Source organism: Poecilia mexicana, unplaced genomic scaffold (genome assembly GCF_051168715.1).
Source record: "Poecilia mexicana isolate PSO_F unplaced genomic scaffold, ASM5116871v1 scaffold_3, whole genome shotgun sequence".
Lineage (NCBI taxonomy): Eukaryota > Metazoa > Chordata > Actinopteri > Cyprinodontiformes > Poeciliidae > Poecilia > Poecilia mexicana.
The window spans coordinates 33174984-33188644 of record NW_028263372.1 but is presented as its reverse complement, the minus strand read 5'-3'; the positions used below and the strand labels follow the sequence as shown (position 1 = coordinate 33188644).

Below are 13661 nucleotides of genomic sequence, written 5' to 3'. Positions count from 1 at the left end.
GATGAAGACCGCATTTCCTGATAGTTGTGTCTTTCAGTAGGAAGTGTGCTGCTAAAGGAAAATGGTTTGAGAACTTTGAGGTGTAGACCTGTGAGCCAAATTTTACAGATTTAAATCAAAGAGAATCACTTCAAACTCCAGCATGTGCTACAGCTATGTGCAAACATCTCTTAACATCCTCCCCTTAGAACCACACATAGTACCACACATACTGCAGCAGACCATTAGGGGTCTGTTTAAAAGGTAGTTCTCATGTATATATATACTGTATAATCCATAACTGCTGCTTGGACAGGCAGTCTGGAGACCACACATAATTCCACATCACATTTCTAAAAACATCTGAACAAAACAGTTTTCTTCCTCCAAACACCACTGTACAACATCTCTTCAACAGCCAATATGTCAGCCTCGAGTCCAGTGCAATCATTTTCAGCTGGACAAAAAAAAAAAAAAAAAAAAAAACGGGCCCAGAACAGCATGGTTCTGTTCAGTAACAGTTCAGACAGGCAGGTGATGTTGAGGAGTTTAGGTGAGAAATGACAACTAGGTGCTGTAGAAAATGAATACAGACAATGTGAGACTGCTCTTTAAAGAAACTCAGCGTCAGCTCACTATTAACAAGATGAATAATTAACCTGTGTCTTGTACCTCCAAGTTGAGTTCCTTTCACTGCTGACATATCCTTTGATTCAAACTGAATGTTCTTAATGCACCCTTCACCAGCAGAGCCACAACCTGCAGATGACTAGTTTGAATTCTTGGTTTTCCAAGAGAGCTCATACTCAGGGGGAGAAGATGCCTGATGCAGGAGCTGCAATGAATGCAGGTGAAAACAGCAATGACTTAAAGTAAAAGCTTAATGTACTCTACTCTCCATTCAGTGCAGGTGTGAATCATCTACCACCCTGAGTTGTGATTGGAAGGAAAACGAAGTGAAGCAAAACCTCCGAGTGATAAACTTTATACATTACTCAACTGTCAGGACACAAACAAGCTTGTAATTTTATGCTTTTGTTTTAAATTGTGATGCAGTTTATTCTCATAAGCCTGGAAAACTTGTACAACTGTGAATCAGTTCTAGAACCTGCAGTAAGGGCTTGTCTACATACACACATGCCAAATGTAGGAGTTAAACATTTTTACCCTTTAGCAATTTAAACAATTTGTGGTTGAAACTTTCAGGAATCTTATCCAATATGTCCCTTATTTCAGTCTCTGGACATTTGTCCAGAGGACAATAGGAAAACAATGATGTACAACTGACACCTAGTGGTTAAAATGAGTACAGCGGTAATCAAAAGCCAGCAGCTGTGCATTGAGATTTCCACAAACTTCATTTCACTGGATATAGATTTAGATCTTGTAGTAAAACTGTGGATCTGGGAAAAGAACGAAAAAAAAAAGGAACTCGACATTTCCCACAGAAAATCAAGTTAAGCCTGGAAATGTGTAGCAATGTTGTCAATCAAAGGCCAATTTTAGATTAGACAAATGCATCGATCCATAAAATGAAATGAAGCTACATGATTTATTTGGAGCTTTAGCTGCTTTCTTCAGGTGTTTTTAGGAAAGAAAAAACACCCAGCTAATGTTCTTGCAGATGAGCAGTGAAATGAACAAAATAATCACAATGTCTACTTCTGTATTGAACAGGTTTAATAATTATCATCAGTTTCAAATCAACAGTCCAGTTCTAAGAGAAATGTGTCAAAGCAAAGTTAAAACAAATTTAACTTTAAAACTTACCCTAAACACAGAATTCCCTTACGGATTCTACGTCATTATGGATTAAATGTAAAGTGGTGAAATGATATTTTCTTGACTAGCAATGCACTGATATACAAGATCCATTGTTCTGTTAATATTGCAAATACATTCTCATAAAATGTAGTAAACAATCCTGGCTCTTCATATCACATATAGTCTGTCTCGTTGGATTTTAAAGCCTCCCTCTATTGAGATTATTCTCTGTTCCTCAATAAATTTTAAGTCATTTTATTGCCCGCAAACAAGTGCAATACAATTTTGCTCGCAGTATTTCTTGTGAAATGTGTTAATCAAAATTCCAATATACCACCCAACCAGAAGCGTTCTTGTATTATGAAACCTGTCTGGCTGACAAAAGCAAAGCGCAGACGTTTAAGTGTGGTGGCCGCTGATGCAACACAATCCCTCAACCTGCAATCCTCCTCTGACAAACTCTGTCCCCTCCACAAGAGCACCAAGATACGACAAGCTGGATTACAATGTCACATTAAGAACTGTTGCAGTACGACATTCAGCAAAGGCTTCACCGTTTTTACCTCAACAAAATGTCTTATGGCAGAAACAATTTTTTATCATCGAATAGCAACAGAACAATTATTGCAAACAAAGCTGAAAACGCTCATGCTTTAGTCTTCCTGATGTTTCCCTTAAGTTGTTCATGTTGTCCAGAACTTCGGACACGTCGCTGTGAATCATGCCTTCAACAGTCTGCCAATGAATACATGTGAAGGGATAAGTTTAGGGTGAAAAACAAAATCCACCAAAAAACAGCTGCACTTGTTCATATACTGACCATTTGCAAAAGAAATCTTTTAAAACGTTTTGGAAGTGATCTTTATCTCACCTGTGCAACATGGTGGTCCGGTTGCCTAGCAATCTGTCGTATGAACGACTCAGACAGAAGGTTTTAGATAAAGGGAGTCTCTAAACCAGAAAGAAAGAAAGTATTGATGAAGCCTGAAAAACAAAGTTAACTTCCAACAGGATTTACAGTTACAGCAATAAAAAAAAAAAAAGAAAAAAAAAAATCAATGCTATTAAATGGGAGATAATTATTTTGTCCAATTGTTTTCACTCAAAATACTACAACTAAAAACTACTTATGACAAGACTGACATGATTAAGGTTTGGTTTCAATTTGGTTGAAAGATTCATCAGTTTTTGCATAATTAAAAGAAAACATAACATTGCAATGTTTTAAGGAATGAAGGCTCCATGTACATCACTCTGGTCTTTAGCTCCACAGATCCTCTCACTGATTCAAGGAATAACTCCGTCACTTCCAATTACAACCAACATTTTGGTGAAAAAAAGAAAAAAGCATTTCATAAACCTCTACCAGGGTTATGAATACATTTATGCTTTGTTGCTTTCCATTTTTCACAAATAAACAATGTATCTACTGACTGTACTGGATTATAATTTAACTTTGTCTAAATAAATCTAGAATGTGTTAGATTTACAGAAACTGAGAACGAGCTGAGCTGTTACCAACTTGAAGGCCTCAAAATGCCTGTTTGCTTAATTATAACTGAAATAAAACAGAACAACCTCCAAATATAAATTTGGTGGATAGAATTATATGCACTAAAGGACAAAAAAAGCATCTTAAGATATTTTTGCAAAAAAAAAAAAAAAAAAAAAATCTGAGCAACAAAATGTAACAAAAGTTACTTGTCAAATGCTACTTTTGTCATAGCATTCCAATACTCAGTAGAATTCCAATATCATAACTTGTAAATACTATTAAAAATTGTATTTTTAATAGTATGAGCTATTTTAAAAAGGTTAACTTCTTATTTTATCTGTTTAAAACATGAGTAAAGTCTCTTCATGCTTACCAGCATTGAAACTCTTTAACCCAGACTATAAAGGACACTTGATGAACTAAAAACATTCCATCACACAGCTACTTCTTCGATCTTCTTCCTGGTGAAAAAAAACAGCAATGAAATCAGATAGAAAGAAATGAACCATGACACCACAACCTAAAACATGCTATTTTCTATTTTTCTCCCACGGAGAGGCGACTCAGATGGCCCCTGTGCACAATAGATGTCAACACATTGTGTCAGGACAGGCCTGCCGTGCCACTGCAACAGCAACCTGGGTAATAGTGCAACTCATCACTGCCACCTCCGCAAGGATACTCAAGACAGAGACACTTTGGTTATCAGAACATTTTACTTCATCCAAAAATTAAAACAGCAGCAAAAAAAAACAAACACAACCAACTATACCAATTTTTAACTTTAGAGTGACTTGATGCTTTCCAGAATATAAAGCTCCACATTTGTAAAAAGTGTTTTCATTAAGAAGTTGAAGGAAATTGGAAAATTGGCTGCAAGGCCTTCAGTTTTTCTGAGCCATAAATAAGTTGATTTAATTTGCATCATGAATTGCCTCTGTAACACTTCGAAATTGAAAAAAAAAAAAACTGTTGAAACAACTCATTTGACTAACACTTCCACATAGTTAAACATTTTATTACCTTCCTAAAATAATGATCCAAGTCATTTTCAGCCAAAAGTGATTTTTTTTTTGTCTGTCTGGTCATTATTTAAGGAAGATGAGGATTTACAAAAACCAATTGGCTGTAAAATAAACAGAAACTGTAAATCACAGACAGAACATGTATTTTAAAAGAATTTCCAGCTCCTATAAACTTGAGAAAATGTGGAGATTAAGGATCCTACTATAAAGTAACAGTTGAATATTCAACATTAATTTTTGGGAATGGCACATCGAAGTTCTAAAGAAAACAAAGTGACTGGAGGCACAATGAACACTTCAGAATTTTGAGGATGTCACACACTTCATCCTTCAGTTTTACCTCTCTCATATAAAGAGAATATTTAACTCCTACAGACCTTTAGAGACGAAGACGTTCCAGTTCAAGTCTGCAGAGCCGAGCCTTTGAATCTTCACAGGATTTTTCCTTTTGCTTCCCGACTCCAGGCTCCATAAGATTAAAAGATGTTCAAAGAAAATTACCAAAAAAGTAATAAATTAGTTTAGCTCAGTGTAACATTAATAGTTTAAATGATGTCACAAAAATGCTTGAGGAAAACAGATTCCAAACACATTTGTTAAATAAGATCCCTGTTAAAAATGTAAATAAACAGGATCATTATGTTTATATGCTTTTCTTTTCTTTAGTTTACATTTATTCTATGTGATACGAGAGAAAAAAAAACTGCCCGAGGCTACAGAGTGAGAAACCCATTATTCTAAGAGCTTTACAGAAAAATAAGAAAATAAATTGCGCAAATTGTTTCAAGTTAAACATATAAAGATACTGAAGAGTAAAAACACTTAAGAGTTCCTTCTGAGAGGGGAAAAGAAAAATCCCTTTCCTTAAACCTCTGGGGGAAGCGTACAGCAGCACTTTGAAGCTTCAGGCTCTGACAAAAACAGCTTACCATAAAACACTATGCAAGTGAAGGGAAAAAGGCTTTCTGTAATGGATGCTTAGGCCCACAGAGAGCCCTGATCTCAACAATAATAAATCAGGCTGGGATTAGACAACGAGACAGAAGCAAGAGATACTAACAAAGCACAACTCGGCAACCATTCTTTGTAATAAAGTTTTGAAATTCTGCAGATTAATCAATCACGTGAATAAATTAAGACAAAACTTATCAAGGAAACATGTTCAAATATTTATGCATCTTTCGTTTCTCTTCATGGATGGGGGTGTAGTCAGATGGCCCCAGCGCACATTTTGTCTCCTCATATCGGATCGGATTGGGATGCGCATGCCGCAAACACCCCAACTGATTAGTGCAACTCATCACTCTCACACCCACCATCCCGTTGATTTGATCTTGTAGAATTTGAGCCCATTTTGTTTGTACCTTGAACTCCAATTTAAACCGACGGGACGCCTCATCCATTCAGCGCAATCCACCATGACTGCTACGAAACACTTTTCTGACTCCCGAGGCAAAGTTTCTTGTAATTAGTAGCGTCTGTGAACAAATAAAACAAGCAGGTCAGCTAACGACGATGAACAGAGTGGAAGGGTTTAATAGTTAATGTCACACAACAAAGTCTGATTAGGGAGGTAAAATATCCGTTAAATTAATAGGTCATAAACTTACGAAAGATTATAAAACACGAGGTAGCCGAATTAGCTTAAGCACTAGCAAACATTTACTGCAACATAACAGTTCTTGCCCAAAACCTACTTAAGTTTAAGATATATACATTATCTTGAATCTACGAGTCTATTGACGTTATACTGCAACTTTGAAGCTTATAAAACGGGAAATGTACCTGATTTATCAGTACAGCGTGCCTCTTTCATTTTAAACCACATGGCTAATCGGTTCAAACCAGCTCGAGCCTTCTTCGCCTTTCTGTACAAAGCGGCTGGCAAACAACTTTTAGATGAATTACCGCCACCTAGCGGAAAGAAACCTGAATCAGAAGGCGTTTTAACCATGCACCCTTACTGATGTTCGCTTTCCTTAAAAATCCAGGCACATATTTGAAGACGGATTGCCTTAAATTATCCAACTACAAGCTCTTCACCATGTTGTGTTATGTTCTTTTATTGGACCGATAGTAGTTTTCAAACTCTCACCAAAATCCCGCTGGTTCACCGTCTTGCTCGCGAGAATATGTAATGTTTCGGTTTCTTTGATCGCCTAAATTTTTATACCGCAACTAGATAAAACGTCGTGAAACTTTCCAATAACGTGATTTTACCCACAATTATCTTATTATGCATATTTTCTTACAATATGCAACATTTCGTGCAACATTATATTTTCTTCAATTCAATATAAAAATATTCTACCATTTTGAAAGTGCATCAAATTTTAATCTATTCAAATCTTTTTGGAACCAACGTGAATATGTTTGTTTATCTTCTTTAAATATGCATAGAATTTTATTGGGTAGTATGATATCTATTTCCAGCAAAATCATTCATTAAATAATCCAATAACTTTTTAAATATTTGCCACTTTTATTCTCTCGCTTATGTGATATCAAAATGGAAGCAAGTGTGGAAACATTACATACTTCTCAAATGAAGAAATATGTATGAACATTTCACCCTAAAAAATAGAAAATGTTTTCATTTGCATCAGCTCAATTTGGTGGAGGGCTGAATGCAGTTGGAGGCTACAAAAAATTATTCTGCAAATTTCAGTGTAACTTTTCTTCTGCTTTTTATACTTTGTTTTATATTATACAAGGCAGAGATCAACAGCCCATATAATGTTAATACCTTTTTTCTCTTTTACACGATGGCATTTTAAAATGCTATTTTTTGTGACAAAAAAGAGGAAATTTTAGTCTCCATTTCTGAGATTTATCCTGTATTATTCAACTGAAAAACAAGGCTTCTGTGAGGTAAGATTGTTAGTAAGACACAGCCTTCTACAATTTCACAGATTTCTGAACTGAAAGGCAATTTAAGACTTTAGTTCTATGCTGATGAAGTTTTGCTTTTGACATGGTTAGAGAGAGTCACAACCATGTTGAGAAGTATAATCCACTTTCTTTTTTGGTTTTATTGCAGATTTCTGAAGGTTTTTGGGTAAAACTGACCAATATTTACACAAATTTATTCTTTTCATGCAAGTTTACATTTTTAGAGATCCAGAATAAATTTAGAGTGCATTTTCATTAGACCATAATATGACTTTGACCAGAGCTGGATGTTTTCCTTTAGATGAAAATGGCTTTACCTTTCAAACCTACTTCATAGTTATGGAGAACATGACATACTAACGGATGTTAATTGGCATTATTTAAAACATTGATGTTTTGTCTTCTTCACAGTATGTATTTAAAAACTGTCATTTTGTAACATTCACACAACAAATAAGACCGTTTTGATCTTGTCTAACCTGATTTTATGTCGTAATAAATTATTTATTTTTAAGGTTTTTTTTTTTTTTTATCCAACCCACACTGCATTTTAACAGTAGTGTGTTGACTTAATTTAAAATAGTTTTAAAGACACAAAACTTAAGATACAAAACCTGTTTTTCTCTTTTAGGTTTTAGAGTAAAATCACTCTAATGTCTTCAATGGAAATTGCCTCACAATAAGTAGTAACATATATAAGTGAAACTTCCAACTTTGTATAAGTCCTCTCCATATTCATATATTTATAGTTCATATATTCACTTAAAAAAATAGAAACAACAAAAGCAATAATTTTGAAATGTAACACAAAATGACTGGAAGAGAAATTTTGTACATTGTGTCCTGTTTTGGAAATTTATGGCTTTCAAATGGAGGATTCTGGCAAAAGCCCACATTCTCACTCCTAGATCTTATATTTTAAGAGTTTCTCTGGGAGGGTAAAGAGCCGCATATTTCTGTAGAGTCACTAACAGCCTAGTTATAAAATCTACTTTGCAACGCAGGACAGTTCCTTTTCTAAATTACTTCAAAATGATAACTGATCATGTTCTCTCTTCATTTCTGAAGAAATAAACCCAATGTAAAAAATGTAGTAGAAAAACTGAAAAGATGAGCAAGTCAAATGTTTCACTGAAATGCAAATGCCATTTTATATTAAAAGATAGCAAAGGAATAATTCACTATATCACACAACACAGCTTGTTAGTACTGCCAGGGAAATACATATACAGCCTTTTCATATTTACACATACATGACAACCAAAAAAAAAAAAAAGTCATAAATACATCTTTTGTTAACTTTACAACAACTAAATGTGACCAGTATTTCATAAGATAAAAGAGCACTATTAAATAACTGGCACCTTCCCTATCATTTACAAAGCTTAAAAACACAGTGGTTAAAATAATCCAGCAAAAACAGCAACAAAAAAAACAAAAACTTTTTCTCTCCAGTGAGTAAAATTAATACAAGTCTAAAAACGGTCATGAAATCCCTTTTTACAAAAGACTTTACAAATCCATTAATACAATATAAACAGAAACATTTGCTTCAATCCACATGGTAAAATCTGTACAGTTTCTAGCATTTCCTGCAGCAGAGTTGGAGAGACTGTGAGCCGGGATAACTTAATACTGGGTCGTCACGATGCTCCAAAGGCTCCTACTGTCAACTAATCCTTAGAGACTGTAGTTATGTAGCTGCCAAGACCCTCTTCCATTGGCCTCAGTGCTAAGTCTAGCAGCAAATCAGCAAGTTGCTGAGCTTGTAGCAGATACTTCAAAATACACGGCTCCATTACGTCTAAAAGATATATTTGTCTGTATAGTGATATAGGATTAAGTACTGCATTTAAACAGCAAAGACTGTAGTCTAACGTTAAAGCAATACCCAAAAACTGCTTGGTAGAGAAATGAGAATCCTCACTGAGGTGGTGGGACTTGCACACTGTTGGTGGCTCCTTTAAGGATGCAAACTGATAAACTCAGGTTGTCATTTAACCAAGCAGCATTTCACCAAGCAAATACTTTTGTGCCAGATTTCTGACCCACTTGCATCTAAAATGTAAGCCAAGAACGCAGAAAGCCAAATCGAACTGTGATCAAGTTGCTAAAAAGAGCTTTAATATGATAATCTCCATAGACATGGGAATACTGTGTAAAAACCAATGTATAATACATTTACAATGGGAACATAAATAAACAGAATTCTGAGGAGTTTGTTTTATCCTGCTAAAAAGTGAAGTACTGAATTAGTTAATATTAAAGAGCTTTACATTCTAAAAGTAAGTGCTACTAAAAGGTAATATTTAACCGTATAGAAAACCTCAGCAAAAATATTGCTCTTTTTTGGGGGAAGATCAAAGAATGATATGCTGAATGAGAATGATGAAGCTGTATTCAGACGTTTGCGTCTATCTGAAAGGCTATGCAGCTCAGAAAAATGTCATCAACATTTTAATTAATACGATATTAAATATAAAACTGAAGGAGAAAGATTAAACTCTTTCACTCTCAGGATTTTGCATCCTCAAAGCTTGTTTTTCTATGTTCGAGGAGAAAGAAAAAAAAAACATGCTCTGAAATATAAACTAAAAGACTTTTAGCTACGTTTGCAGAAAATGCGTAGACCGTCTGAGAGTGGAACACTTTTTTCCTGTTTGGAGGCTTTATGAGAATCAGGAGAAAATATCTGGAGTGAGGTTTCTAACCTGCAACAGCGAGTTTGTAAAGTAAGCGCAGAAAACAAAACAAAACAAAAAACTGTCCAAGAGTTTTCATGAATCTCAAATGCAAGTGAAGGCGGAGAGGGAAGCATGGAGACCGTGTGAAGTCTCGCCCTTTGGCACCGTCATAAAACAAAAGTCCTGCTGCACAAACTGCTCACACAACACTCATCAAAAACCCACTCAAGTAAAAAAAAAAAGAAAAGGTTTATAAATAGAGTTCATATAGACATGACTGGCATCCGAATGAGAACTGTTGTTGAATGAAATATGTAGCTTTAGTTTTGTCCCAAAAACAGTTCCAAAAACTAGACGTGAGGTACACAGAGAAGCGTTCGTCTTGTCGCGTTTCCGTCCTTTAAATCGGCTCCAGGTAGTTTTAGTGTCTCTGTTTACATCCTCCCAGGAGTCTTTTGCTTTCTCGCACCGGCATGCTCTTTTAGTTTATCGCTCTGCCTGGAGGAAGTGGCACCGGGAGTTCTGCTGCTCGGTGTGTACGTGTAACCAGGACGGAGCTCCAGTTTCAAAGAAAAAAGTTGTTTGTTGCGTCTAACCGGGTTCATATGAACTATTACTTTACATTTGCTTCAGTTAATCTTTGAATCTGTACCAGCTTTGAACACAGGTGTCTGCATATGTGTGTGTGTGTGTGTGTGTTATGTGATGAATAGTTGAGATGAAGCGCAGAGGGAGTTTCTCTCACACTTCGCTCTCGGTGGAGGGTTTGCGTATGGAGGCCCAGCCGGTGTCGGGCAGGCTGTGCTGGGCGTGGCGCTGAGGGGTGATGGCTGAGGGGGTCAGTGTGGTTATGGAGGAGCACTCGGACGCCTCCTCCTGGAGGAGCTGCTCCGTCTCGCCGTCGTCGAGCGAAGCGCTGCTGGTCTGCAGGGACACGGTGTCCGTGCGCATGCAGGTGTGCAGGCCGCCTCGGGACGGCTTGATCTGTTTCAGGTCGTCCCAGTAAAGCTCCTCGCTGGACAGGAGGCACACACCCTCCACTATGCGGATCTTCTCCTTCGTGTAGCCTCCATCCACTCCACCCTGGATGAGGAGACAAACTGTTGATCAAACTGGTTGCCATAGCGCCTTCAAAGAAGCATCATGTCCTTATATTTATGCAGGATTTGAAGGTACATAGTCATGAAGTAAAAGAGAAATGATGGGTTTTCATTTTGATATATATATATATATATATATATATATATATATATATATTATTTTTTCTTAGTTTTTCTGCTATTTACACCCATCCAAAAACAGGCAATTCTACTTCAAATTAAAATGTGCAACATTATGAAACAGGTTAAAAACTCATTTTACTAGTTGGATTAATCAAAAAGCAGGCAGTTTATCACTTCAGTACAAAATATAACAGGACTAATGGCTTAAAGCTGCAGTACGTGACCTTTATAATTTTTTTTTTTTTTACATATTTGTTAAAACTTTCACCATGTCTTTACAGTACAATATTAGACAGATGGAAAAGGTCGAGTTCCTCCACCTCCTCAATGTGCCTATTGCAGTCTGAAGGAATACGCTGCTTCTGGTCAAAACAACCAATAAGAACCAGGAGGAAGGTCTGAGTGCTGTTAATCAAACTTGTGTATATGTTGCTAAATGTGCTAATGGCGGAGAAACCATTGTTAAAGTAAATTTTTTTTATCTGCCATCATCAATGGTCATGCGTACTAGCATTAGCACACACCACATGTTCTACTGACAGGGAGAAGCTATATCATAGCAGAGACCAAGGGGAAGGTGAGAAGGCGCACACAAGCCTGATTGACAGCACTAAGACCTTCCTCCTGGCTCTGACTGGTTGTTTATAGTTGGAACTGGGATTTACCACAGAAGCATGATTTTTTTTTCACAGATTTGTCTCATGCCATACCGTCATGACATAGTGACAGTTCCAACAAATAATGCAAAATATATCTTTTATAAAAATGATATACTGCAGCTTGAAGGAGGCTATTTTTTTTTAGTAATGATGCTTGCCCTTCTGTTAGTTTTTACCTTTCAGAGTAAGGTGCTACATGTTTAATCTGTGGATTTTGGAACTGGACAATCTAAACTCAACAGGGAGATCTTGAGGAGACAATTTTGCATGCTTCAGACAGCATCTTTATCCATTCAGTCATGTTTTATCTCTGCACTATTAGCTTGAAAAACTGCACAAAAGAGGTGTTAGCAATCTTTGGATAGTAGTTTTCATGCAGAAATAACCTAAGAAAAACAATCTAAAACCACTGGGACTCCACTCCTTCATGCTGTGCAGCTACCTCTCCTTGGGACAAGTGGGTCAAAAGATAAAGGGGGAGAGAGAGTTGTAGGGATGAGAGAGCTGCAGCGGCGAAGAAAAGAAAGGGGAGAAGATGAGCACTGGTGTCTGTGGCCTGTAAAAACCACAAGCTGCAACATTCAGAGAGATCAATCTGAACAGGAACATTAACGCTATCCCCACAAATTCATTAGACATCCTTACAATGACTCCGCTGTTAGCATGCCCTTTACCTCTTTCTTATATCGAAGCTGGTTGTATATCGGAGGCTTCTGCGATGTTTCGATCTTGACCTCTTGTGTTGACGTCCGGTAGGAGGGGTTACTGTAGGTCAGATTGCTCACACCGGGTTCAGCAAATTTAGACTTTTTGTGTCTGTCGGTCAAGAAAAAATAATTATCAAGTGTCAAAATTAAATTTAGTTTCAGTGTATGCCTGGGTGGAGCAATAAGTGGGATACTGACCTGTAAATGATAAAAGCAGCAATCAGGATCAGAATGGCCAGGATGGTGAGAACCCCACCAATCACATAGCTGATATGAAGTCCTTCTCCTACATGTCATCAAATGAAAAATGCAAACATTTTACATCAACACTGGGGCATTTTATTGTTTAGCTACAAATTAAGTGATTTGCCTTTTTTTTTGTAATTTATAACTAAATAAGAATGACAGAGTACATTTTCTACACAACAGATTAGCAGATTTTCTCAGATAAATAATTTTTTTTCTTTGCAGCTTGCAACATTTGTCAAAAAAAAAATTCTAAGGGATTTTTGGAAAACATTAAAAAGACAAACAAATAAATTAGATTATAGGGCAGAAAGAAACAGTTAACTTAATGCTATATAACCAGTGATGTGTCTCTGTGTAGGAAATATAAAAACTGTTTGAACTTTTTAAAAATATATATTTAGTATCACTGACAGAAAAACACAAGTATGATTTTTAGTTTATAGCCAGTCTGCAAAGATCAAAAGTATGTTTTGTTGTGTTCTCACCGTGAGGGGCTGTCACCACTGTGTTCAAGCAGCCTCCAGCGTTTAAATCCTTGTCAGTGCAGCTGAGGAAAATAAGAAGAAAGCCCAGCTTGTCATAATCTTGTCTCGTCACAAAAAGGGTAATGAAGACATCTGTGGTGGTTTTTCTTTGGAAATCTTTCACGACTGTGTTTCAGCTTTGTAACTTTTATTACATCCTTAACGGGATGGTGACAATTCCCCAAGCACTTAAAAAAAGAAGCAGCCTGAAACCACTAAGCAGCTCTTTTTAGACTCAGACCAGTGATGGCTCTTTACTACACATCACAACATTCAGTGTGGACCAGATGCTGCTCTTATCAATTAATTTCTCCTGAACTTAATTACGTAGCTCCGATTCCCAACTAATGTCATTTCAAAGCTCTTTAAAGGAGAAACTGGTTCAATTAGCGTCAATATGCAATACAGTCAAATTGATGCAACTGAGTCCAGAGCTAATGCGACTTGGTTTTTATAATTA

General features: G+C 36.5%; 1 protein-coding gene, 1 long non-coding RNA gene and 2 other non-coding genes across 5 annotated transcripts in view; all 4 read right to left on the bottom strand.

Annotated features, from left to right (window-relative positions):
• Positions 1-1641: 1641 nt before the first annotated feature.
• LOC106913217 (uncharacterized) lies at positions 1642-6152 on the bottom strand. Its single transcript, XR_001417168.2, has 6 exons — positions 6049-6152; positions 5628-5741; positions 4641-4729; positions 3612-3699; positions 2615-2694; positions 1642-2478 (listed from the first exon to the last, which is right to left on the bottom strand). It is a non-coding gene; the product is annotated as an uncharacterized LOC106913217 (long non-coding RNA).
• On the bottom strand, positions 3796-3907 carry LOC148160281 (small nucleolar RNA SNORD67). The gene has a single exon (XR_015762613.1). It is a non-coding gene; the product is annotated as a small nucleolar RNA SNORD67 (small nucleolar RNA).
• Positions 5466-5574, bottom strand: LOC148160280 (small nucleolar RNA SNORD67). Its single transcript, XR_015762612.1, has one exon. It is a non-coding gene; the product is annotated as a small nucleolar RNA SNORD67 (small nucleolar RNA).
• Positions 6153-8281: 2129 nt separating the features above from the next.
• The window catches only part of lrp4 (low density lipoprotein receptor-related protein 4), a 109313-nt gene continuing 103933 nt past the window's right edge, over positions 8282-13661 (bottom strand). For both annotated transcript variants that reach the window (XM_088004455.1, XM_088004456.1), the window contains exons 35-38: positions 13163-13224; positions 12627-12714; positions 12396-12537; positions 8282-10922 (exon numbers count right to left, since the gene is read on the bottom strand). In XM_088004455.1, coding sequence (XP_087860581.1) covers positions 10581-10922; positions 12396-12537; positions 12627-12714; positions 13163-13224 — 634 coding nt within the window. In that variant the 3' untranslated portion in view covers positions 8282-10580. The remainder of the gene's footprint in view (positions 10923-12395; positions 12538-12626; positions 12715-13162; positions 13225-13661) is intronic.